This window comes from Enoplosus armatus, chromosome 15 (genome assembly GCF_043641665.1).
Source record: "Enoplosus armatus isolate fEnoArm2 chromosome 15, fEnoArm2.hap1, whole genome shotgun sequence".
Classification (NCBI taxonomy): domain Eukaryota; kingdom Metazoa; phylum Chordata; class Actinopteri; order Centrarchiformes; family Enoplosidae; genus Enoplosus; species Enoplosus armatus.
The window spans coordinates 19007053-19033147 of record NC_092194.1 but is presented as its reverse complement, the minus strand read 5'-3'; the positions used below and the strand labels follow the sequence as shown (position 1 = coordinate 19033147).

At 39.9% G+C, this 26095-nt stretch overlaps 4 protein-coding genes across 6 annotated transcripts; 1 reads left to right on the top strand and 3 right to left on the bottom strand.

Moving 5' to 3' along the window:
• Positions 1–141: 141 nt before the first annotated feature.
• Positions 142–2981, bottom strand: kcnk3b (potassium channel, subfamily K, member 3b). The gene is made up of 2 exons (XM_070920519.1): positions 2591–2981; positions 142–1034 (listed from the first exon to the last, which is right to left on the bottom strand). The coding sequence occupies exons 1-2, from the start codon at positions 2871–2873 to the stop codon at positions 142–144; spliced, it is 1176 nt and encodes a 391-aa protein (XP_070776620.1). The 5' UTR covers positions 2874–2981.
• A 1569-nt stretch (positions 2982–4550) lies between these two features.
• On the bottom strand, positions 4551–15297 carry ezra (ezrin a). Of its 3 annotated transcripts, XM_070921076.1 has the most exons (14): positions 15286–15297; positions 13426–13509; positions 12166–12261; positions 11493–11767; positions 11119–11202; positions 10160–10306; positions 9697–9793; positions 9181–9344; positions 8934–9064; positions 8034–8194; positions 7429–7521; positions 6191–6271; positions 5957–6103; positions 4551–4958 (listed from the first exon to the last, which is right to left on the bottom strand). In XM_070921076.1, exons 1-14 carry the CDS (start codon positions 15295–15297, stop codon positions 4794–4796), a joined length of 1737 nt encoding a protein of 578 aa, XP_070777177.1. In that variant the 3' UTR covers positions 4551–4793. The 3 variants fall into 3 exon arrangements, with proteins under 3 accessions (XP_070777177.1, XP_070777176.1, XP_070777179.1); XM_070921075.1 differs by having other exon boundaries at positions 5957–6271; XM_070921078.1 differs by lacking the exon at positions 15286–15297 and having other exon boundaries at positions 5957–6115; positions 6200–6271; positions 13426–13518.
• A 1617-nt stretch (positions 15298–16914) lies between these two features.
• nenf (neudesin neurotrophic factor) lies at positions 16915–18286 on the bottom strand. Its single transcript, XM_070920964.1, has 4 exons — positions 18146–18286; positions 17994–18054; positions 17612–17715; positions 16915–17091 (listed from the first exon to the last, which is right to left on the bottom strand). The coding sequence occupies exons 1-4, from the start codon at positions 18284–18286 to the stop codon at positions 16915–16917; spliced, it is 483 nt and encodes a 160-aa protein (XP_070777065.1).
• Positions 18287–19617: 1331 nt separating this feature from the next.
• On the top strand, positions 19618–24222 carry pacc1 (proton activated chloride channel 1). Its single transcript, XM_070920665.1, has 8 exons — positions 19618–19731; positions 20725–20836; positions 21083–21292; positions 21989–22143; positions 22306–22448; positions 22758–22899; positions 22977–23084; positions 23173–24222. The coding sequence occupies exons 1-8, from the start codon at positions 19696–19698 to the stop codon at positions 23332–23334; spliced, it is 1068 nt and encodes a 355-aa protein (XP_070776766.1). The 5' UTR covers positions 19618–19695; the 3' UTR covers positions 23335–24222.
• The last annotated feature ends 1873 nt before the right edge of the window (positions 24223–26095 follow it).

The window sequence follows — 26095 nt, the reverse complement described above, 5'->3', positions numbered from 1 at the left end:
TACTGTTGGTTTACTGGGATTATAGCACCACAAACATCTACCTGCAGTCATGTCTTTTGCTGTGAGGACTGCCAAGTATCTGTTGTCCACTTGGCAGTATAGACGCATTGTGCTGTACTGAAATCTGCTGTATTGAAAAGGCTAGACGGAGCTGCGTCTCTTAAACACCCTGAACGGAGAGAGAATGTGTAGGCCCGTTGTTATGGAGCTTATGCTCGAACACTGACGTGGACTGCAAACGCAGCCTGTTGATCCGGGCTCCATGTAATGAGGACAGTTACTGTTCTGCTGCAAGTAGGCATCAGAGAATGTCAGCTCCTGAGGGATCATAGTGGGTATGGAGCCCTGCAGCTTCTCCTTGCTTCGGTACCACAAGCAGGAGCATATAGTCTGGAAATGCAGCACCTCAGTGTAGACGCCTTTTAAATCTTTAGCCTTTGTAGTGTCGTCTGCTACGGGTGTGGAAGAGGTTGAGGCTGAGACTGGTAACAGGCGAGCCACCTCTCCTCTGGGCTTACTGACGGACATCAAGGCCCTCTGCTTGGCGTCCCTGCGCTCGTCTTCTGTGTTCATGGTCAGGAAGCGAAGCACCACCAGGTTTAGGAACGCTCCGATCACAGTCAGGCCCATCAGGATGTAGACAAAGCAGAACGCCACGTACCGAGGGTCATTCTGCAGCGCGTCGTCCCTCTGCAGAGCCACGTAGTCCCCAAACCCGATAGTGGTGAGCGTGATGAAGCAGTAGTAAAAGGCGTGGAGGAAGCTCCATCCCTCGCAGTGGGAGAACGCCACGGCCCCCACGCACAGGGTGCTCATGCAAGAGAAGAAGCCCACCGTCACCATGTTTGCCATGGAGACCTCAGTCTGACGCATTCCCAGGCACTTCTTGGCTTGGTGCAGCAGGTACCTGACGAACGTGTTGATCCGCTCACCCAGGCTCTGGAACATGACCAGGGTGAGCGGGATCCCCAGGAGGGCGTAGAACATGCAGAACACTTTCCCTGAGTCGGAGCTGGGCGCCGCATGGCCGTAACCTGAATGAGAGGACATGACAGCTTTACACCCCGGACACACGGCTTTACATGTTGTATGATGTGGCTTTGTGTTGTGGTGAGGCAGTTTGACATCCTATAGAAAAATTATCATCGAAAGTTGATTTAAATCCACAGAAAACCAACACACACTCCCACTAAATCCTCCCATTAATGGAGAACTCACTCACACCATTGAGCTCGACTTCCATGTTGTGAATTAACAGCTATGTATTTATAACTCCCACGCTGTTGTCAGCTGAGATGTTGTAAATACTGGAAATAAATCAGAGAGGCAACATTTTCTTCACCTACATTACCCTGAAGTGGCCAAATCTTAATGACGGATACTGAGCCAGGACTGAGACCTGCACAGACATGTTGTTTCAGTAATGTGCTGCTTTTAGCGACTTGAGTAGGTGTTTTTCAGTTACACACAAATTACACCTTGTGTTATTAAGACGGATTCTGATATTTTCTTGACTCAGTATTCTTGACTGTTTTAAGCCAAAAAAAAAAGAAAGAAAGAAAGAAAAGGGAATTAAGTTTTTGTCCCACCAAAATGACATTTATTCAACCAGGAATGCCTCGTTGCGATACAATTATTCTAATAACGTCCTGGCAAATAAAGGCAGTAAAAACAATGACTTATACGAAACACGAAATATGCCACAAAATCAGAATTAAAAAGAAATGCGATTATAAAATCATGAATTTCTTCTCCTCCACTACAGTTCAGAGGCAAATGTTGTACTTTTTACTCCACTATATTTATATGATGACTTTAGTTACTTTCAGATTAATAATACAAAATATAACCAACAAATAAAAGAATGTATTATTATAGGTTAAGATAAGATATTCACAAGCTAGCAGTGTTTAAAGTAATTAAAATCACATTTATCAGCTGCAAAGTGATGAATGAATGAATGCATCAACAAATATAATCCAGTAATAAAAATATACTTATTATTATTATTCTGAAATGAAACTACTGATGCTAATACTGTAGCATACTTTCACTTAGCCGGAGTAATATTTTGAATACTTGTAACTGAGTATTTTTACACTGTGGTATTGCTGCTTTTACTTAAAGATCTGAGTACTTATTCCACCACTAGAATGAAGGAGATTATCTTTTGTATTTGTTGTTTTTAGAAGGAGCGTTTTATTAACATGGTTTAATGTTAATGTAGACAAATATAAGTGAAAGTAAACTTGTTTAAATTTGGTTGAAGTTGTACAAATTGAGCTAAGAGATTAGTTTGGGTTAGAAAGCAGTGGCGCAGCTTGAGAAACGTTTTATTGTGCAGCAGACAGAATAAGTCCTCATCTGGATGGTTAGAAGTAAATAGCTGCACTACATGTTGTTTAACAACCTGCCAAAGATCACCAAGTCCGATGCTGCTCTCTGTGACTCAGATGTAATTAAGTTAATGGGAGGCACAAACTGAAGGAAGGGGGACTCCACAATCCTGCCTACGACCCTGCACTGAGCATCTTTCAGTGAAATGGCTTCAACGACGTCCTCTTAATGTGTGAATGAAGTCAGTGCTCACCTATCGTCGTAATCACAGTGATGGCGAAGTAAAAGGACCCGGCAAATTTCCACTGGACCCCTGCTTTGTGAGGTTTGAGCTGCAACACGACGTGCTCCAGCTCCTCGAAGTTCTCTTTGGTCAAGTTGTATTTGCGCATGAGTTCGTACTTTCTGGCGTCGAGCTTCCTCTTGTGACTCTTCTCCTGTTTCGACTCCAGGGTCTCGAAGACGGCCGCTCCGACCACCAGGTAGGTGAGGATGCTGATGATGAGGGCGAGAGTCCTGGCGTTTTGTCTCTTCATGATAATAAAGAGGGGGGGAGAAGAACCATCGAAGTGCAGGTGGGAGCTGAGACTCTCTGCGACCTTCTCCCGGCGGACTCCGGATCCAACAGAGGGGGGGACTTTGGAGACGGAGCTGTTCGCTCAGCACCACCCCCACATCACAGTTGGGCTGCTACTGTATTTGGACTATTTGTCACCGACTTATATTTAGATTCTGCAGAAAAGAAACACAGGGCAATCCCACAGACTGTCAGAGGCGGCTTCTTGGAGTAGTCAAATCAAGCGCTCACCTTTCCGGAGCTTTTGCGCCCGCACACGCGCAGCTTTCTTCCCTGAGGCCAAAATAAACAGTTTGTCTTTCCTCCGACACATTTCTTCATGCAGAGGTGGTTCAGCCTCCCACAAGTAGCCCGTAACGTCGTCAAATATGACTTGCTGTATTATTCAGGTGTTCATTCACAGATAAAATATTTACCCAGCGGCTATTTAAACAGACCAGCTCTACTGGCTTCACAAGTTGTCTAGCAACCTAATGATAACCATCCTCCTCAGTGAGTAAATATTTAAAAGCCACATCCTTTTCACAGTGAGCAGGCTGCAGGATTCTTCAGCTCCAACACAAATCTAGTCACAGACAATATGCTTATAAAGAAAAGGGTGGCGATGTATAGCTTTATTATTATATGGCAGGGGAGAGGACAATATTTATGAGATATCATACATAAAACTTTAATAATATCATCTGTGGCTCTATACACAAACAAATTATGAAGACATAATGTCACCAGGGTTGTCTGAGCTTGGGTTTGAGACTACTAATCTATTTAAAACAGTAAGTCTATGTTACAAAGTGGAAATCTGGGTTTGAGGGCATTTGAAGAGGCAGGTTCGGTCTATTGGGTTGCATTATGGGAAATGGAGGGTCCAGTGTTTTTGGAGTTTGACCCACACGACTACAGACTACAAATCAGGATATATATTAGATGGCTTCTTTAAGAGTAAAGCTGACGATCTAGACTTCATCAGAAATATGTAACATTACATAAACAGGATGTTTAATTCAGACACTGGCGACACTCAAAGCAGAAAGTTATTTAAATAACACCGGGGCCCAAAATGTCCCCGTGTGGTGAAAGCAAAATCAGCTCCCATCAGAAATAACTAAAAATGTTCCTCTTGTATCTCTGATGTTTAAGATGTATTGAGTGAAATCATTTTAAAATGATGTGAGCTCATAAGCGAATTAAAACTAGTTAAATAAATTGCAATGTTATTTACGTTACACAAAGAAGTAGACCTGAAACTATTAATCGATTAGTTGATCAACAGAAAATTTTGCTAATCGATTAATTGTTTATCAAGCAAAGATGCCAAACATTCTCTGGTTTCAGCCTCTCAAACGTGAAGAGTTGCTGTTTATTTCGGTTTTATATTTTTTATAAATTCAATATGTTTGGGTTTTGGACTGCTGGAATATAAAGACACTTTTACATTTTATAGACCAAATTATTAAACATAAAAACAATCAATACATTAATCAATAATAAAGATTAATCGTCAGTTGCAGTTCTACAAGGCAGTCATTGCAATAAGGGACATTCATTAAATAAATCTAAATTGAACCACTTCACTTTGGTATAATAATAAAACTGCAAAGCCAAGTTGCAATAACTTTTTTGATCGTTTATCTGGGAATGTTTTAATGGGACACAACAGCACATTGGAGGTGTTTGAGTGCTACAAAGAAAAAAAAACAAAAACAAAAACAAAACAGTGCTTTCAAGCCAAAGTTAAAACGATAACATAAAACTCATGCAGGTACTTTTACACAGATCAGCTCCATGCTTTTCTGGGTCTTTAAAATCACTTAAATTAAAAACATTGCTGATCAGGGCCTTCACGAGGTATTTGGGAGAGATCTGCAGGTCTCTGAGGTTTCTACAAGGCCTCAAACTCATCAACCCTCTGCTTGGTGTTGCCCTGACGGATCTGACGCAGGGTCTTGTACTTGTCGCGGCCGGCTCGGACGTTGTCGTCGTGGAGCAGATCGTTCTGGGTCTTCTTGTCGTTGTCTCTGGCTTTTTCCAGCTCTGAGCTCAGGGCCTGTGGAGAGAAGAGACTCCGGTTATTAAACCACAAGGATCCACTTTGGAAGAAAGAAAAAACAGGTTTGGATATTCTCAGATTGGTGCATTCCTTCCGGTTGTGATGTTTGGTGAGTAACAAGACTTCTTGAGTAGACTTTGTAACTCTATACTTGTTACTCACATGAGGTGTTATCAAAACACAACCTGTCTGGTGGCTCTCTTTGTATGTCTGTTGAGTATCAGTGCAAAATGCTGAGACCAGATGGAGACCTTTTCTCTTTGACAGGGGCGTCCTGAAGTTTCCCATCAGGTCTTAGATAACTGAGATTATTCCAAGCTACTAAACAATTGTTTTCCTGTAGATTTCTCTACATTTAGGCACAAATTTGCAAGAATATGAAAAAGTTAAAAAACTGGACCTAATGTTAGTGTTTTAGTGTATATTTTTTTAAAGTCTTCCTCCAATTAAAAATGTGTAGACATTTTGTGTCCAGCAGTTAAACTTTTGAAATAAAAAGTATTTGCATATTCATTGATTCTGGATTAAGGAGAAGGGATTGCCCTGTGTGTCTGAAGGAGTAGATGTAATTGTAGTCAGAGTATTTTCATGTCATAGGGGATCTTTAAACTAGACTTCAGGCTGTAAAACCTAAATAATCCCCAATTATAGCAGCTCTGTGTGCATCTTGACAATCAATTTAGTCCCTCTAATTTCATCAAATCACTATTTTTTGGTCCAAACTGAGAATCGACCAGCACTGAAATTGTTATTTTATGTTCCATCTAAGGAAAATATAGAAATTAATTCTCTTTTTTTGGGGGTGGACTGTTACGTAGATCATTATCAGGTACTTTTAAATTTCCGAAATCAAATGAATTCAGTGCAAACTTGTGTAATATGAGTTCTACTGTGTATTCAAATAAGAGCAGGCATGTATGACAGCCACACTGTGGTTGACCATGAACAGATTTTAGGACCAGAGCAGTAATCTCACAATCCCACACTGAACTCACCTTCAGCTGTTTCTGCAGGCGCTCGTTCTTCTCGGCCTCTGTGAGTCGCTCCTCCTCCTGGCGGTGGTCGTTGATGCCCTGCGTCTGCAGCTCGGCGCTGTAGGTGCTGTGCTCTTCGCTGTGCTCTTCGCTATGCTCTTCACTGTGCTCTTCACTGTGCTCTTCGTTGTGCTCGTGGTCGCTCTCGCTGTCCGAGGAGGAGGAGGAAGAGGAGGAAGAAGAAGCAGGAGCGGCGTCAGGAGCTGAATTAGTAGAGGTCATCACACTGTGCAGCTCCTCCTTCGTCCTTATTAGATTCTCCTCCACTTCAATAGCCTGGGACGAAGAGGAGAGGTTTATTTGACAGGGACAGTGCTCAGTGATCAACAGAACAAAAAAACTATAAAAGAACCAGAGTTAGCTTAAAATGCAGATTTTCCTCTGTTGTTCCTCGGCAGATGTTAAAAAGGTACCACCATACAACATCTGATTGCATTGGTGAAGTATCAGCATGACTGGGACCAGTTTATAGACAAATGAAACTAGCAGGCAGAGCTGGACTCTGATCCCAGGTCTTAATTTTGCTTTTGCTTTACTTATGTTGCCTTGACTAATTCCTATAAAACAAATTGGGTCATTTATTCAAGGATTATCAGTTTTATTTGTCACATATGTTAGTGACATGTGGGGAAATGCAATGTGGTGTGCTCAAGGACGAGTGTCAAAAATAAGGATTCGAAAAAAGAAATATAAGGTATAAAAATGTAATATAAAAAAGTGTAAATATATGTAAAAACAAGTCAAATGTACATACAGTAAGTGCAAATATGAAATGCACAGCGCAAATAATTTTGACATGGACACTTGATGTGGACTTATATATTTCTTCCATCACTACAAACAATTAAAGGGACTTTCACTTTAGAGAAGGGTCATTCATGTAATAATTAGCTGGGTGATAAGCTGTCACAATAAATACAAAGTCCCTGGAGATATCTGTTGATCTTTACACAGTACTTTTACAGTATTGCCCTCAACAGGACTCAATTTAAGGTAACACTTTCTAATAATAATAAGGGTTTCTAATAATGTAGTTGTACATTTATAAGTTCTTATTGTGTTTTACTATCATGTCATTTCTTATATATTTATACACCAGCATGCTGTCATGGGTGCCCCCAGGAGGCTTTATAGTTGTTGACAAATACATTAATAAACATTTATATCAGCATACTACTACATTACAGTGTGTTATTGACCATTTAGTAAGTATTTCTATGTTGCTTATAAATGCTAAATAGGGGGACTTAATATAACCTGAGTGATAAAACTCACAAAATAAGGAAAGAATTGCACCGGTGACATAATGAAGAGGCTTGTGATCAAAAAACAACCAAGTGAGAAGGTGACAAGTAGGAGATGGTGTGTTCTGACATTTTCCAGGTAATCCCTGAGACTTCAGTACATCCTTTGATCACGTGTTGGAAACTCACCTTGCTGTGCCATGTCTCAGCCTCTTCCTCCTTGACTCTCCTGGCCTCCTCCAGCACGGCGATCTTGCTGCCGTACTCGGCCAGCTCTGCAGCCTGCGGGAGGAGGCACGAACCGTGTCGTCAGAAAACACCCAAGAATAGACACCTGTGCACCTCGGCAACCTCAGTTATCTGGACACGGCGTCATTTCACGAATGGATGGACAACAAAAACTGAAGGAGATCAAACACCCGCGACTGGAAATCACCATTAATTCAATAATACTTTAAATGTGACGTGAATAATAAATGTAGTACTTTTAATTCCTGTAGTTACTACTTCCTTTACAAATTCAGATTTCAAAATATAAAAACATAAAAATAGCCTTGTTTTAGCTCAATTTCTTGAGAGTGTTAAAGTGAGAAAGAGTCTTTGAGAATTTTCTCAAGCTGTAATAGAAATGTGATCCCAGGAAAGCACGAAAATCCCCCAAACAAGGATGTCTTAGTTCAAACAGTTAATATGTGTTTATCCTGAACGTAGGAGATTTGTTTGTAATGAGTGTTTTTCTATCACGACTTTTTCTCACGTGAAGGATTTGAGCATTTCTTGCACCGTGTACTCACCAGCTGCTCCTGGCTCTTTATCTGGTCCTCAGCTTGCCTGGCCAGCTCCTCCTTGGCTATTATGGCCTCCATCCTCTCAGCCTCCAGCCGGGCCGCCTCCTGCTCCACCCTCCTCCTCTCCTCCTCCAGCCTCATGGCCCTGTCCAGCTGCTCCTGAAGCTCTAAAGTCAGTGAAACACAGACATCTATCATGTATTGTACAGGGTGAAAGTACTCTATACTATAGTACTACTATTTTTGCTGCATTCTGGGACAATTATAAACCTGTTAAAACATACATTTGTATTATTTAAGGCAGTGGTTCCTGACATTATTTGGCTTATGGACCCTTAAAATGAACAGCGTCTACTTTTGACCCCTCATGATAACAGTTGTGAGCAGTGAGCATTTTTTCTTCTTCTCAGAATATGCAGATTCACAAGAAAAAAGCCCAAAATTTAGCAAAAAGTGTTTCCCTTTAATCATGTGGGGACCATTTTAGATTTTTAAGGACCCCTTTTGGCACCACCGACTTAAATCATATGAGTGTTAGCATTTCCAGTCCATCTTGTAGCTCGTGACTCTCATCTGGCAGCATTTTCTTCACCTGCTGAATGCATGTTGCCACTATTTTCTTGTGCAGGAAGCTGCATTCTCACTTGTTTTATGAAAACACTCAATTACATCTTGCCCAGAAATCAGTCACAAACATACTTCACAACAAAAAAGTGTTCAGGGAATTTTAAAAGACTTGCAAGCAAATACAAACACGTTCCCTTAAGTAACTCTTTCTTAACTCCTTTTCACTTTTTCTGTGTATCTCAAGCAAATAAACAGAAGAGGGCAGTGAAGCCATGTTACATGTTTAAATCTATAATACGACATGAATTACTGTTGATGCTAATGTTGACTCTGTCTCACCTCTCTCTGCTCTCTTGGTGGTCTCTTCAAACTGGTAGAGCTTCATCATCAGCTCCTGCTTTTCTCTCTCCATGTTCTCCTTCTCTTTCTCGATGGCCTCCCTCCTCTTCTTCTCACTCTCCAGCTGATCCCTGCACAACACACGAACAAACGACTGATTATACGTTTTAATCACAGCCTGAATTCAAATCCTAACGTTTAGTCAGTCTGAGGCCAGTACAGTAAATTAGTATTCCACTTCCCCTACCTCTCCATCTTTTTCTGCAGCCTCTCCTCTTTGGCCTGAGCCTTCATCTGCTGAACCTCGATGGTGTCGGTCTTGCGGCGGCGCATGTACAGCTCGTGGTTGCCCATGCACAGCTGCAGGATGCGCTTGTTGACTCGCAGTCGTGGGGCGTAGAATATGAAATCCTTGGAAAGAAAAATGAAAAATAAAACATCAAGTCAGGGACAGTCTGGTTTCATTTCATTTTAAATAACTTTGCAGATGTTTTATCCACACTAATAGATTTTACTTTAAGTGTGTCAGTTTTCATCTGTCTTTGCACAATTAGTACAAGCTAGTCACTCTAAAAAAAGTACATACAAATTTAACTAAAATCATTCTGTAAATCTGCATTTTCAATAAGATTTGTACAACTTTAATCTCATTTTTTTCCTGGAAACCTGCACCACATTAATGCTGCTTCAAGTCTGCATCTAACTTATCTTTACACATTCACTTTCACTTGAGATGCTACTGAGGACTGTAGGAAATACTTACATTAGCTTTCTTATCTATGGGCTTGATGATGAATTTCTTATCATTGAAAGAAATGTTTCTAATTTCACTCCAGGGGAATCCAATCTTTGGAGACAGCCTGGCGGACGGAGAAACAGCATGTTTAAAATATATTCACACTGTGAGGGTTTCACTGAACATCCTGACACACATGTTATCAGAGCAACAGGCCGGTGAGACCTTGTGTGTTCCTGTTGTGGTAGAATCAAAGAGAATTAGGTCAATGGCCTCTTCAAAACAACAGCCATGCGGTCAAACACGTTATTTAAAACTTGACTGGAAGGGAAGGTAGCAGAGGTCGATGACTGCTGGTGTGTTGCTCTCCCGTCTACAACTGCATGTCATCAAATCAATACACGGTTCACATATGATGTTAGTAGAGACAATAATAAGTGAGTACTGCACTGTATAATAAGTGAATTAAGTCACTGATAAATTGACTTACCGGTCCTGCTTCTCATAGATGTTCAGACCCAGAGCGTCGACTCCCAGCCACAGGTCGGTGCCCTTCTTGTTCTTGATCTCAAAGTAGTTGACGCCGTACATTTCCAGGTCCTGAGCAATCTTCAGGTACTCAATCATGGCCTCTTCCCTATTCAGATTAAACCGGCGGTTAGACGGTAGACAGATGGAAAAAAAATCTACACAAGCTTAAACGCAAATTATCTTACAGTTCATAATATCATTTCCTTCAGTTAATTCATTTATCTTTTAAATAGGTGAGACAGAAAGGTTGATTCCAACGACACCAGGCTGTGTGTGACCTCAGAAAAGGAGGATGTCCATTGGATGTCTAAAGCTGAACCTAAATACAACAATTAAGAGATTCTCAAAGATATACATTCAGCAAGTAGATTCAATACTGCCATTCAACTTGCAATGTGTTCATTCACCAAATTGTCTGTTTTTGTTAAATCTATTACTACGTCAACCTGCACAACACTGTTTGCTTCCACCCAGCGACTGCAGATGAAAAGTTAAATTTTGCTCTATATGGTGCAATAAATGTATGGTTCTTCTTTAATAAACAATAAAATTAATAAATAACATTTTGATTCTGTAAAATGTTATCGAACCAAAGCAAAAACACGGAGGTGGCGGTGCTTCACAGCAAGATGATTGAACTTTTGTGCATCAGTGGCCACAAGTGGCAATTACAGGATCCTGACACACGAACACAAACTGACTCAGTATCAGTCAGTTATACAGCAATATATATCTAAAGTTAGCAAACAAGGCTACTGGTAATACCAGATCAAGTCAGGCTGTAGCAGCAAAAGTGTGCTGAATTGAGTAAGGGTGTGTTTTACTGCTTATGATTTCTCCTTTAAAAGATGACATAGTCTTGCTTAAAAATGAATATAAATACATGGTAGAGTTGTCAATATGGTATTTTTCACTTACTTCAGCATCGATCTGTGCTCCTCGTGCCAAATCTGGATTCTCTCTTCCCACTGCTCCTTGGACAGCTTGTGCTGCTCCAGCACTCTGAGGGGAGAGACGAGTTATCAGCAACCCACTGGTGAAAATGTAAACAGTATGTGTGTACCTACAGAGCTACATCAAACACATGCTGCATTGTCGTGTCTTTCCCATCCTGTTATATCTCTTGTTGCCAATTGTGAGAACGTAATAGGACATGGGTTCATAACTGAGTCACTGAGGGAGATATTCAGCTGGATGGTTTACAGTTTAACAGGAATCAGATTTTTTTGTGGCAGAGAAATGACCACCAGCTGCAACAGAGCTCATAGATTCTCCGACTACCTCACACTCACCTCTTGGGCAGAAGGCGCTCGGAGGACAGGTAACCTAAATGATGCGCTGACTTGTCGTACTCTCCGTACTTGACGTGGACGGCGTAAGAGGCCAGCAGCACAGCGGTCTCTGGAGGGCAGTACACATCCTCTCCCAGGACGTCCTCCTTCACCTGCAGGAAGAAAAGCCTCCTGGTGACGTCCTGGATCAGCTCCTCGGCCACGTCCTCGGGGTGAAACTTGGCCCTCAGCTTGAACTGCAGGGGAGACTCCCTCTTCACATCCTGGGCCATCACCTGAGCAGAGCAGAGATTATGATAAAAGAGGTATGGTAGACAGAGTAGATTAAACTAATCTGATAGGACTGTGGGGGTATGGCTGTACCTTTGCAGTAGAGTACAGTAAAAGAGAGCACAGTTAAGTATGTATGTACTTAAGTATGTCAAATAAAATTAAAAGAACAAAGTAAGATTAAGTTCATTAACTTATATTAGAATATTTCAGGATAGAGTTAAGTTCAGTGGATCAACCAATAAAGTAAACAGCGTAAGATCCATCAAGTAACATTGAGCAGATTTGAGTAGCATAGTGTGAAGTAGAGTGGAGGAACACGTCAGGTTAACAGAACAGAGTGATGAATGAGAACAAGATGTCCGTTCTTGTCACACTCACTCATCTGAAACCACAGATTTACCTTCTTTTCAGAGTTCAGCCATGTGATGAATCCTTTGGCGTCGACAAACTGCAGCCCAAAGTACCAGATCTCACGCAGGCCGATGGTCCTGGCCACCTGAGACACAGAGAGACATGATGACAGAGGGGACAGGATCTCCACCTCCTCTCCTTCACTTTCTTCTTCCTCCATTTTCTTCATTCATCACACACTTGTGAAGAAACAACCTTTGGACAAGCTGTCATTAACAGCGCAAAGCAGGATTATGCAAAGACTGTAGATCATGTGCATCAGTCTCACTCATGATAATGTCACTCTGAACAACTATAACATTGGCTGAGGAGGTGAATATACTTTATCACGGAGCTGCCTTCCTGTCCAGTACAAAGGTTTAGGTAATTATACGCTCTACAGTGAGCTCCAGGGAAAGAGGGCGAAGTACTGTTGGGTGGTGATGTCACCTTTCAGTACAAGTTGGCTGTATTAATATGTAAACTTTTCAGGCACTGAGAAGGCCGACTCATCGATTGTACATTTTTGAGTTTTTCTAACAGGGTTTTAAAAGATTTAAAGAGACAGACGTCGTAAGAAGGGACATGAAACCATCCATCGTACGTTAAAAACATGACATTGACAGAGAAAGTCAACATAATTCGAGTTTTGAAGTTTTCACTTGACAATAGAAATGTGTAATTAGCTGCACGCACTGTACAGGTTTCTGCAGATAAAATGAATTTTATGTAACTTATTTTTAACTATGGTATGATATAATACCACCAGGATACATTTAAATAAAGTATAATCAATAAATAATTAAAGTAATGGGAGTGTCTGGAAATGGCAAGGAGAGCTACTACTGTACAGTTTTTAAATATATTTAATATAATACCACTAGTGGTGGAAAGTAACAAAGTACATTTACTTAAGTAAAAAAATTTTTGACAGCTGTAGTTAACAAAGTTACTTTGCTGATGAAGACTACTCTCAAAACATATGATCAGCTTATAAAAGACACTACTACTACTTATAATGACGTATTTTTATACTGTAGTATTGCTACTTTTACTTAGTGGTAAAAAGATCTGACTGAATACAACAGCATCAGGAGGGTCAACTGACTGACTCACTACAATCAATTACTTTGCTATCAAAGTGTGTGATTAGACGTGAAGAGAACATTATCAGGTGAAACCCCTGAGATCGAAGTTCTCAAGGTCCCAACTATGATCCTATGAGTCAGTGTGAACTCTTCTAGTGCTTCTCTCACTGTATCATACAGACCTGGTCAAAGAGTTGCTTCCCTGTGGTGTTGGAGTTGAAGGAGAACTCCAGCTCCGCGTCCATGGTGGTGACGCGAACGTTGACCTGCAGCAGAAAAAGGTCATTTAGTCACTTGAGGACAAGAGATTTTCTATAAACACATAAACCCTCTTATTTCCATTCACTTCAAGCATGTAGCTGTTTTCCCCATCCGTCCTGCATCTCTCATATTTTTCTTTAAGCACACATCTTTTATTTTAATTTTGAAGGTTACATTATAAAACACAACCTGTTTCATCGTAAAAAAAACATAAATAAAAGAGTCAGTTGTGTGAAGAATGCCTGTGAGCTGTGAAGTGGATTGTTCATAAACCATAATTGCTCACTATCTTATTAGACTTTGGACTATCCTTGCGAGGTGCCACAAGGTTGCACATAACGCAGATTAAAATATCAAAATACTCACTGTTTGCCAAGTTGCCTTTTAGCATTGTTTGTAAGATCCTCTATAACAAGAGCAATTTAACTCGCACAGAAATATGACTTTCAAGTGTTTCTAGAGTGAATTTACAAGGAGAAAAAAAAGGGTTATTCTCAATATTTTCCAAAGAAAAGCACGACAAACATACGACAACTGCGTGACCCCGGCCTGCAGGCCAGGCTGGATTTGTAGCAGTTACACAATCATTTTATGAAGTTACACTCGAGCACACCCCGGCTGTCATAAAGATAAACCCACTGAAACTACACTGGAACAAACACTGGAACATCCATTTATGAAACCTGACATGTTTCTCAACTGTTTCCACTTTCCATGATCACATGCGTAAAATAACTTCTTAACTCCCTGGCATGCCACTGAGGCATTCCTCACTGCTCGCTACCACAGCCCGACCTTTTCTCAAATCACTGACTGTGAAAAACTTTATTATGCAAGCAGTAATCCATTACAATCAATCACTATGTCCCCGCCTTGAACTTTCGAGGGTTTTTTGATTGACTTATACTTGGATTGTACTTTTCAGAATCTACCAAACTCTTACTTTCCTGTTTGACTGTTCAAATCTAAGCCACAATTCAACTCATGAATCACATTTTCAGCATTTTCCAGAGCAACACAAGCAATACCCGCTACCATGACTCATACATTTGTTTGATCTCAAGTTAGTTTAACGTCAGTCAAATGGAGGCAGACGTCAGCATGACCTCTCAAGAGAGGCTTTCTCCTTGGAGTGTCAATATGAGCACAGAGTTGGAGTCGGCCTTTCTTATCAGTTTTCCTACAGACTGATGCTGAATACTTAAGTAACTCTAATTGAGGGCATTCAGGACTATAAAACATAAGGGTTCCTTTTGTTTTGGATGGAAAATTGATTATTGCTGACTGTCTTACAAAATCAAAAGGAGAGAATAAATCAATTACACCATTCAGTCATGAGCTGTTGGTGAAAGTCACTCTTGACATTTAGAAATCTTTCCGGTGTCACCAAAAGTAATTACCATGATTATTACCAGCTATGCACAACCCCACGGACAACATACCGCGCAGTTCTGGCCATGAAAAAGCATTTTAGTAGCATTTCTTTCTGCCAGGAATGTGTGCAGCATGGGTCAAACTCTACATTTGGTTAATGAGTAAATGCCAAGAAGGATAGGTGCCTCTTGGAAATAACTCTCAAGCTTGAACGAAGAAAAAAAGATGTGACAAAAACTTGATAAAAATCAAAATATACATTATTGCCTCTTAGATTTGGTTATATATTTCAACAATCATTATAGGTGAATCTATAAACCCACCATCCCCCTTTCAAAGTTGGACCAGGAAGAGACATTTCAGTGACGCATTTGATTATCTCATCAAGAAAATCATGAGAGTCTTACTGTTTTGGGCATCTTGGCTCTGGTTGGTGGGTGAGCTCCAGCAGAAGATAGTGTTTCCCAGGATGACCGAGACTGCAGTGACCAACTCCCAGCAGAACCTCCACCTGATAAAGAACGCAGTTCCGCTCTCGCAGGCAGACTCAAGGGCAGGGCTTGTGTCCTTTGAACTGGGCTGTAGATCACTCGCAGTGACGTGGGAGGTTCGACTTGGTTACTATCACACAAACTGACAGACTTACCTCCGCTGTGACCACCCGGCAGGACAAGACACACAGCTCCACCCAAAGACAATCACCTGTCTCAGCACCCTCAAAGGCTGTGACCTTTGATCAGAGGGTATATAGGCCCGTACGTATTATTTATGTTGCCTGTTTGGAGGTGAAATAAGTGAGTCATGGGCTGTCATAAAGAGATCAAGATAACGTCCGGACGGCAGCATGTTCTTGTGGTAAAACTCAAGTGAAACAAACTCTTAAGAAGTTTGAGATTTACAGACTTTAATGACAAATTACAAAAACAAAATCAGGCAGAAAACAAATGGACTGATTCTGATTAAGTAAACATTCAGTGGTTTTTAATTACATAAATATCCTAATAGATAACGCGTTTAATTTAACAGCTGAAACAATTAATTGAATAGTCAACTAACAAAAAAATTAAATCTGCCACATATTTGATAATAATAAGTAATTTATCAAACAACAAGGCCAAATGTGACCCTTTCTGTTTTTCTTGACTTTAAATCACTATAAATTCAATATTTGGGGGTTTTGGACAAAATAAGACATTTGAAGACATTACCTGTGGGAAACTGGGTTGAGCAATTTTCACTATTTTCTGACATTTTTGAGACTAAACGATGAAGCCATTCAAGCCCTACTAAAATCTAATCGAAGGGAATGTGAGTTCTGATATTTCATTAGTTTATTGCATCTGGTCTGTCAGCTCATTCCCCCTTTCTAAATAGGTAGATGTTATTTAATTTGACTTTCAAATAAATATATCAAATAATGTTTCTGTGTTCATTAAGTTCATTTGTTCTTATTGCTCTGACAAATGTAGAAGACTATAACTGTAACCACATATAATGCACTGCAGCTGTTTGTAGGCTAGAGGTAAGAAATCAAAGTCCCTCCATTCATGTATTTTACTCATTGTTACTTCATTTGGATGTTTGAGCTTCGCTGTGCAGAGTTTGACACCAGAAGGCTGTTTTTACATTAATCTGCTGACAGGGGAGCCTTTCTCTGTGCTCATTTTAAATCTGAGTTTAAAGCGTACGTATGAAATGATTTTGTGGCGTCACAATACATTTGGAAGCCAATCACAGTCCAGTATGCAACTTACACAAGTTTGAAACTTCCAGCACGCATACGCTGAGAATGGACTTTTCGGTGAAGTTGGAGACATCTTGTGTCCAGCAGTTACATTTTGAAATGAAAAACATTTGCATAATGTGTTTAAAAAAAGTGTGTAAAATAAGTATTTAAATGGTTTCTTGGGGACTCATCACATTAATAAACCTTTAGTTCAAGTAAATTGGGTTCTGATTCTGGTCAAGTAAAGAGAAAGTATTCAAAAAGTCCTCCATAACAAGACGCTTTCACAACTACACTTTACAAAATGAGATTAAAACTCATCTCTGATTTGAAAATGAGGCTGGTCCTCTGGTTTGAAGTCTTTGTTGGGACTTCCATCCTCGGTGAGGATGCGTGATGCTGTGTAACCCACAATGGGGTACTTTTTTTTGTACGTGCCTTCAAATATACTATCCAGAGACTTCAACTGCTCTTCAGTAAGGCCCGTCTGTGGATGTAAAGATGGAGAACAAGAACTTTTATTAGCACTTGTGGGGGGTGGGGCGTCTTTTAACGCTTGCAGGAGGGAAAGCAAAGAGTTAGTATTAATTTTCTAGGAAATAGTGTGAGTGAGTGTTAAAGTGCTGAGAAAGTTTTTACCAGTAAATCATTGTTTCGCACACTTTTTCCTGCACTTATGTGGGGGGGTCCCCACCCAATTAGATTATTTTGTTTTTGTTTATTATTTTTTCCTTTCAAAAGTCTACGGTATGTATAAATACAGATGGAAGTGCAGAATGATTGAAAAGGTGCATTCATACGAAACTCTAAAGTTTCAGTATAATTATGCAGCTTTATGAATGCAATGCTGTCTTGCAGCCGACACTCAGGTGTCAGATGTCGGTGCTCCCCACCCATGGGAGCCAACCACAACAAATACATTTGGGAAACACTGCAGTCCAGATAATTGGTGGTTGAAATGGTGTCAGGACAATAAAATAGCTTGCGAATGTTCACACTAAACTTACAGTATCTGATGTCAGGTCTGTTGGGTCCAGGGACATTTTAGCCACAGCCCGAGTGGAGTCCTTACCAACCATGGCATTGTATGGTGCGTCTTTTCCATAAAACTCTGCAAAGGGAAAAATGAAATGAAAACATCAATTTGAAACCAGAATCAGTTAATTCTGAGTAGATAAATGTCTTGTTTTGGGTTTAGATTTTCAGTTAATTAAGTATACTTCTCTGGAGAGGCACTGGAAAGCTTTCTAGAGGGCATCAATGTGCAAGTTTTACTTTCATTTCACAGTTTTGTTTAAATGAATAAACCACAACAAATTTATCAGACAGTCGTTTTTTATTTATTATTATAGTCTAATTTCCAGGGAATGAGTGGTGGCCTTCATGTACCTTTTCCCTTGGTGACATCAAACACCACTCCTTTTACTGCCATGTAAATAGGCTGTCCCTCCTAAAACAGGGAAAAGAGATAAATCGTTATCACACATACATGGATGCACATTCAAACACACTCTGGATTTTGGGTTACAAATAAAGTTTACCTCGCTGCCGTCGTATCTCTTTAGCTCCTCCTCGGTGAATAATCGGACAGGTTTAGTGGCTGGTTTATATTTTAATTTAACGTCTTCCGATAAAGTCGTAGAAAGGACAACTAACAGGACACAAATCCGTGTTGTTGCCATGGTAGGATCGCTGTTTGGACGAGTTTGATGCGGAAACTCTCTCATCCACTTCCCTGTTCCCTGCTATATGGAGTTGATGCTGCGTTTACAGACGTCGGAAATTTGGAGAAGTAATGGTGGGGCCTTGTACACAGCAGAAATGATTAGCAGTCAATGACAATAGCTATCACTCTTAAGGGAAAGAAACTGGGAAAACTTAACAAAAAGGTGTCATACATGAAATTTCATTCTCTTACTGTGAAAACTGTGAAGAACTGCTTCGGGAAAAGCTAACGTTAGCCTTGTGACTGCTCTTGAGGTGGGACTGTTTTGTCAAGCTACTGTCTGTCTTGCTTCACTTTTAAAGGAATAGTTTGACATTTTGGGAAATATGCTTATTTTCTTTCATGTGGCGAGCCAGTGCTGGCTCGCTAACGTCAGAGGAGAAGATTGATACCACTCATGTTTGTAACGTTACAGTAGCTAGGTTAGCTTAAAATATGTAGTTAGCTGATTGGGAAACAGCTAACAGGCACCTCTAAAGTTCACCAATTAACACGTTATATCTTCTTTGTTCATTCCGCACAAAAACCAAAGCGTGAAAAGGACAATTCACCATTTTCCGGGGGCAGTTGCTAGGCAACCAGTGGAGACTTCAGGAAGTTACTAGTATCTTTGGTTACTACTGCCGCCAAGGTAACCGCCTGTAAAATGGCGACCTGGGTTAGTTCATCTACATCAAAACATTTTTTTTTTCAGTTATCCTTTATAGTATCAAGCCATGCAAATAGTTTTGTTTTTATGTGCTGAGGTTAATTTCAATATCAATCCAATTTCAATACAAAAGTTGACTTTTAATTCAAACAAGTTCCCTTAAATTGATGAATTTCACATAAATTGTAGCATTACAGGTAAATCAAGTAAATGAACCTTAAAATTAAGTTATGCTTAATGTGGCCTGTGGTGCTTCACTTTAGTCTTTCCCCTACAATCTTATTTGTTTAATGTAGCCCGCCTACATTTCACTTTTCCCCAATATGAAAAGTTAAATAGACTTTTAGGTGAATGTAAAAAGAAAATCATCCGTCTTTTACAAGTAGCACCTCAAGGCAGCACTAGGTATCAAGCTAAGGAAAGGAGGAAGGAAACAAGGAAACGTCAAGGACACATGGCTTCCTATTGGAGCGCGGGCTTGTGGGTGCGACCTCACTATCATGGGACGGGCCTTTATCATCGTCGCCAGGATCCCCATGGGTGTGTGGTGTGTCTCCCTTTAGAGCGGAAACAGGGACCTGAGCACGGGCCAAGGGGGGATTATGTTTCCTTAAAAATGCATATTTTATTTATTAGAACTAGTTTTCAGCCTTCGCACAAATAGCCCAACGGCCCCCCTTGAAGAGCAGAGATAGTTTTGAAAGAAGAGCAGAGGAATGCTCGGTAAAGAGAGATCCCGGTCATACCAAGAGGTAGGACAACGTTACAACCTCCTTTGTGTCTCTGTGTGTGTTGTGTCACAGTCGGTTTGTTGTCTTTAATGTTTGTCTCATTAAACTGAAGGCAACAGTTTGTGAACTGTAACTTCCTCGCCATATGAAGGGTCCCCAAACTGCACAGCTCCCTTCGCATCATGTGACAGTACAGCTGACGGCCGCTGTTGAAAAGCAGCTTCCTATAACATGAAATTAGCTGACTCCATGCTTTCTTTGATTCTGCCTGGTAATGAATTTGCACCTTGATCTTTTAAAGACAAACATGCTGCAAAACAATCTTTGAAATGTCTCGTTATGTGTCGCTGTAGGAGTGTTGTCATTTTGGAGGCTAATAATAAAGATAAAATGCAATATATGTTAAAACACTGTAAGTGATACCTTATAAGCCCTAGTTTTTAATACTGTACAGTACAATTACAGATGTACACAAATGTAGCAGTGATGGAGGAAGTATTCATATCCTTTACTTGAGTAAAAGTACCATTACCACATGGTAAGAATACTCATTTACAAGTAAAAGTGCATTTAAAACGTTACTTAAGTAAAAATATAATCATGAAAATGTACTTATATTATTAAAAGTAAAAGAAACTGTGATACTATTATATCAGTAGATTATTATTACTCATGCATGAATGTAAAAGCACTGTTGTAGTTGGTTGAGTTGGAGCTATTTTGTTTAGGACTGCAACTAATGATTATTTTCATTATGCTGATAATTTTCTTGATTAATCGATTGATTGTTTGGTTTGTAAGAGTTCAGAAAATAGTGAGAAATGCCGTCACAATTCCCCGAAGAGACACCTTCACAAAGCTTTGAGTCCAAACCTCAAAATGATTTAAAAAACATTTAAATGAAATAATTCGTCACGTTTGAGAAGTTGCAACCATGAAATGACTTAAACGATTATCAAAAATTAATCATCTGTTGCTGCACTCTACTTAAATGTCCTTTTCTTAACCTCACAGTTCAATGATGATTATGACGATGATGATGAAGGTGACACACAGTCTCCAGGCTTTTTTGACGAGGCCACTGAAGACCTGGAGCGCGAGGAGCCGAACGGCAGCATCTCACAAGGTGATAACCGGCAAAGTGCCACTCTTATCTAAAACATCTCACAGTCTCACGACTTCACACATTCTTAATTGGTCACTCTGCTTTAATGAGCTGCTAACCTCAGGAGAGCTGTACTAGTCTGGGTTTTAGTGTCCCATGTAGGTCCACATGCTGTCATAGAAGCTGAACATACAGTACATAGTTATTACACTTTAGTGTGTGAGATTGACCTCCCTCCTGCTCATTTCCTCTCTTCATTTATGGCAGAGGATGACATCAGAGGAAGCAATCCGTCGGTGAGATTCAGTAAAGCCTGCCTGAAGAATTTCTTCACAGTGGCGCTCATCTTCATCTACGTGCTGCTGACTGCGGTGGCGGTGTTCCTGGCCTACCAGACCATCTCTGATTTTTTGGAGAAACTCAACCACCCCGTTATGTCTGTCACCTACAAAGAGGTTGACTCGTTTTCACCTCCAGGTTTGTATGAGTTATACATACTGCAGGGCGGGTGATTTGAGGATAATTTGGGATCATGGCCGGGTTAGTTGGAAACACCTAATGTGGTGGAAATATATTCAGATAGTTTATTTAGGGTTTACTAAACTAAAAGTGCAGAAATATTAACATGAAAATCGACTTAAGTATCAAAAGTCAGAGGACGCGTTATACAGATTGGTCCCTTCCAGAGTGTATAATATGTTTTTGATTCATTCTGATGCATTTTGATGTTGCAGCTGATCAAGTGGAGACGACTGTAACTACTTAATATACTGTTGGGTTGTTTGATAGAGATTATTTCGTCATATATTGTTAACTTATCATGTGTTTTGTAAAGAAAATGGAAATACTCAACTTCCACAGCTGCTGCAAAGTAATAGAAAAATATATTATAGCTGTTCTGTCTTTAAATCTTTGTTACTCTAAACTTAGCAAAAGTCAACTTAGTTAACCTGATCAAACTGTTTGTTTTGTAAAAGTCAAAAAGCCTATGACATTTTTGAAAGCAGGACTCATAAAAGTTTACAGTGTTATGAAATTTAACTTATTTATTTGAGTTGATACTGAACACGAACTTCATATAAATCATATCAATCTAAAGAGGCAGTGTTGTATTTGAGTCTCAATAGATAATGATTCATTATTAATTGTGTTTTTTTTGTTTTCTTTGCGCAGGTATCGCTCTGTACCCCGGCAAAGCTCAGCTGTTGAGCTGCAGACATCACTACCATGACTACATCCCTCCTTTAGTGGACCCAGGAAAGCATCAAGAAGGAGACTGTATGATTAAAAAAGTGACTTACTTTGGTCCATTCACCAATCAAACTGAGGTCAGCCATAAAAACGTTCAGCTGCTGATTTCACAGACATGAATGACATAAACAAAATCAACACACAACTAAGTTTGAATAGATAGATCTCGCATTGTGTGAAAGTGACCCACTTTTTGTTTTAAAGAAAAATGATATTAAGTCTCAGCTTTGTTTTGACAGAAAAGAGCCCTGGTGGTCCGTGGCCCATCTGATGTCAGAAACAAAGAGCTGATCTTCATGCAGTTCAGTCATAACGAAACTGAAGAGGACTTCAGCGCTATCACTTACATGCTTTTTGCCAAGTTTACAGACTTGACTGACAGGTAACTGCAAACAACAAGTATTGATCCTGTGGTGTCTGACTGGTGTGATAGCTGAAGTAGGTCATGCAGGATTTGCAGATACCATTTTGTTTTTCTCTAACTCTTTTGAGGAAGAGGCTCACAACACAGATAATGCACTGACAGCTTGACAGTTAACGCTCTGTGACAACTTATCTGAAATACTACTCTGCCACTTCATGCCTTTTAAAAAACCGTGATGTCTGATTTCAAAAAGCTGTGTGACGTGTCTGACAGCAGCGTGTGTTTGCTCTTCAACTTCAGTGTTACGTGTGTTTTCTGACTCTCTAGTGCAAATAAATCAGAGTTTATGAGGGACTGTGAGATGAATTACTCCATGTGGACCTTCTCTGGAGGATTCAGAACCTGGGTCAAGATGTCTTTAGTGAGGACGTCTGGGAAAAGCAACGAAGCTGTCGAGTTTCGGCAAGAGGTAGATTGACAAAGAGGCAGACTGATGAAAGTGGATTTTGAAAGCATTAATTTAATCATTTATGTTGGATTTTCTAGTCCGCTGTGGTGAAATTCAATGACAAAAGGCCTGAATCAGAGAAAACCAATCAGCTCTTCTTTGCTGTCTTTGAATGGCGGGATCCTTTCATGCAAGAAATCAGACTGGTAAGTTCCCCCAGACATTTTATCCTAATGAGAAGTGATCTGTCCATATCTGTGTTATCGGTCTGTATCATTGCTTTCTTCCAAACAGATAGTGACTGCAAATCCCTGGAGCTCTGTAGCCATCCTCTGTGGCGTCTTCATGGCTCTCTTCAAGGCAGCTAATTTTGCCAAACTCACAATTCAGTGGATAATCAGGATGCGTAAGAGGCATCTGAGGAATAAAACACGGGAACTGAACCCAATAAGCTGAACCGCTGTGCAGAAAAGCACTGATGACACAATCTGACAAGATCCAAATCGTCCAAGTGATTGAGTTGTATTTTTACACAATTGTTGTTTTTTGAGGTCACTACTTACACAACATGCTGTAATCACTGGTAAGGATTATCAACACTAAGGAATGTTTATCTTTAACAAAACAGACAGGGATATGTTCTAACTGAATATTACTGCTAGATTCAAAATGATCAGTTTGATTTTGTTGTTGCATTTCAAAAGAAGAGGTATGTCATAAATATAAAGCAGTTTTTGTACACACATAAAAGAAAATGTTGCTGAAAGCTGAGACACTTAGACACTGAGCTTTTTTAAAGGGTGTTTAAAGGTATGGCTGTTTCTGGTGTAAAACTGAGAAAATGTGAACTTTTGGTCAAAATGTTTCTCGTGTATAATCTTATTCTAAAGGGAGTATTTTATGTTCGTGTTGTACTTTTTTCAAGAATATATCACATTCATGTCACAAGGCATTATAATTATAGTGATAACTCTAAAGGATTCCCTTTTTTGTTTTTCCTCCACCAGAGTGATCTGCTGTTTAAGCTAAATCTGTTCTGGCCGGACTTTGTCTTACTTCTGCTGTTTTTATTTGATTTAAACATAATGTAAAATGTATCAGTGTGTTCATTGCTGTTAAAAAATTACTTGAATTAATGTCTTGTGGTTGTTGGTCAATATTGTTTTTTTTTCTTCAATATTTTGTAAAATAGAAATATATTTTTATGCCTGAATTTTACAGTTTGTGTTGAAGATCTGAATGTGTGATTTACTCACGTCTCTTGCCTGAAGCTGCCCAATTTGACATTGTGTAGATCGATAAATAAAGTGGACTTAACTTTGTTAAGAAGTGAGCTTTAACCAACTTTGTTTTGTTTTATCGTCATTATTATTATTTTCTTGAGCAATGTACAACTAACGTGCAGCCAGGGAAGTACACACATCAATTTCAGCAATTACAGTAATATACGGTATTTGTTATATATATATTATTTCAAGGACAAATACGTGAGGATTGTTATCATAATACTGCTCCAAAAGTCAGATTATCTACTGTCCAGCGGTACATGTGCAACTAGCTAACAGTGAACGCGGTGGGCGGTTTTCCCGAACATCGACGGTCGTGAACGCATCATGGGTTGTAGTTCAATTTGGGGGCGAGGAAGAGGATGTTGTTGTTAGCTTCTGCGGTGGATGAGAAGATGCAGTAGTCCCACACACATTTGGGTGTTATAAAGGTAGCCAACAGCCATGTTTCAGTATTTATAGTGCATAAAAACATTGTGTCTTAGTTGTACTCCGTCACGCTTTTATGATTAGTAAATCAGTTAACTACATTAGCTAGTGGTGTACCGTTGGTGTCGCTGGCTAGCATGCTGTTGCTAGCTTGCTAACCAACTCGCCGAGCTACTAACTAGTCTATATCTCTTGCCTAACAGTTCAAGTTAACGTTAATTCTATCAGGAGTCATAGTTCGTAGGTTTGCTGATCTTGTTGTTTGCTTATCGACTCGATTCTTATGGAGACGCGAGAATCTGCACTCCAATAGAGTTGAGCAGCTAGCTGCAGCTAGGCTAACAACAAACAAGGATCTAACCCTTCGCTAGCTGACCCAGTTAGTCATAAGGTAGTTTTTCACTGTGATACAGATGTAAAGTAAGAGTTGTTGTAGCAGCGGACGAACATTACTTGCGTTATAACGTCGGATGTAATTGTTTTCGAAACTCCAGATGTTCAAATGTTATGCAACTTGTATAAACTCCTGCACTGGGTAGCCAACTGTTAGCAAGCTAACTTAACAAGCCTGTTGTCAGAGTGGTTTGGGCAGACGTGCTTTTATTGTATCTTCCTGATTCTGCACAATTCAATGCTAATTAGCTTAGAAACTTTTAAGTTACGTTTTTTGTGATTTTAACTTCAGAGACAACTGTCCTTCTCAGTTTATGCATGATGCTTGCAAAGGGAAGCCCTGTGGTGATTAAACATTTATACATTAATCCTACATCAAACGTCTTCCTCTGACCCCTGTCTGTTTGCAAACATGTGGGGCAACCAGTAGCTAACATCAGTGTTTAGCGACTGGTTTGATATCTTGCACTGTCCTGCCTGCTGCCCCCTAGAGATTCAGTGGCTGAGAGGGAATATGACCCTTGGATCATACTATTATTATAAATAGCTGCCCTCTGGTGCTTTTGGCGTGAAGAGAAATGGTGATGGAAGTATTGTGAAGCATTTAATAATGTCATAAGCAGAATATAGGCCTACTTAATGACCCTACCCATGGTCATTATTAGACTTATTCTAAACTTAACAAGGCACTGCCATAATTATAAGAAAGCCATTTCTACATTTCTATCATTTCTGTTTGAAGCAGAATGTTTCAGCCGGGTTGGCTTTCATCAGGTAAAATAGACACAAAACCCGGGCTTCATGTTTATACGCAATTATGTACAAGTTTTCTGAGTTCTGTGTGTTTTTACCCAATGACAGCCAACCTTGCCGAAATTTCATTCTCAATCGTAACAGCATTTTGATAATTTTCTAATTTCTACCAGGCCAAGTGTTGCACCTCCTTTCTTGTTCTTAACTGATCAATATCCCCATTAGAGCCTTGTCGGATGTTGGCTGCAGGGAGTTTAGAGTTTTTCTATATTACGATAAGTATTCTGTTTGTCTTTGCTACCATTCAGATTTGAGTCAGAAAAAAACACACTTAAATGACATTATGTTCTCTAAGT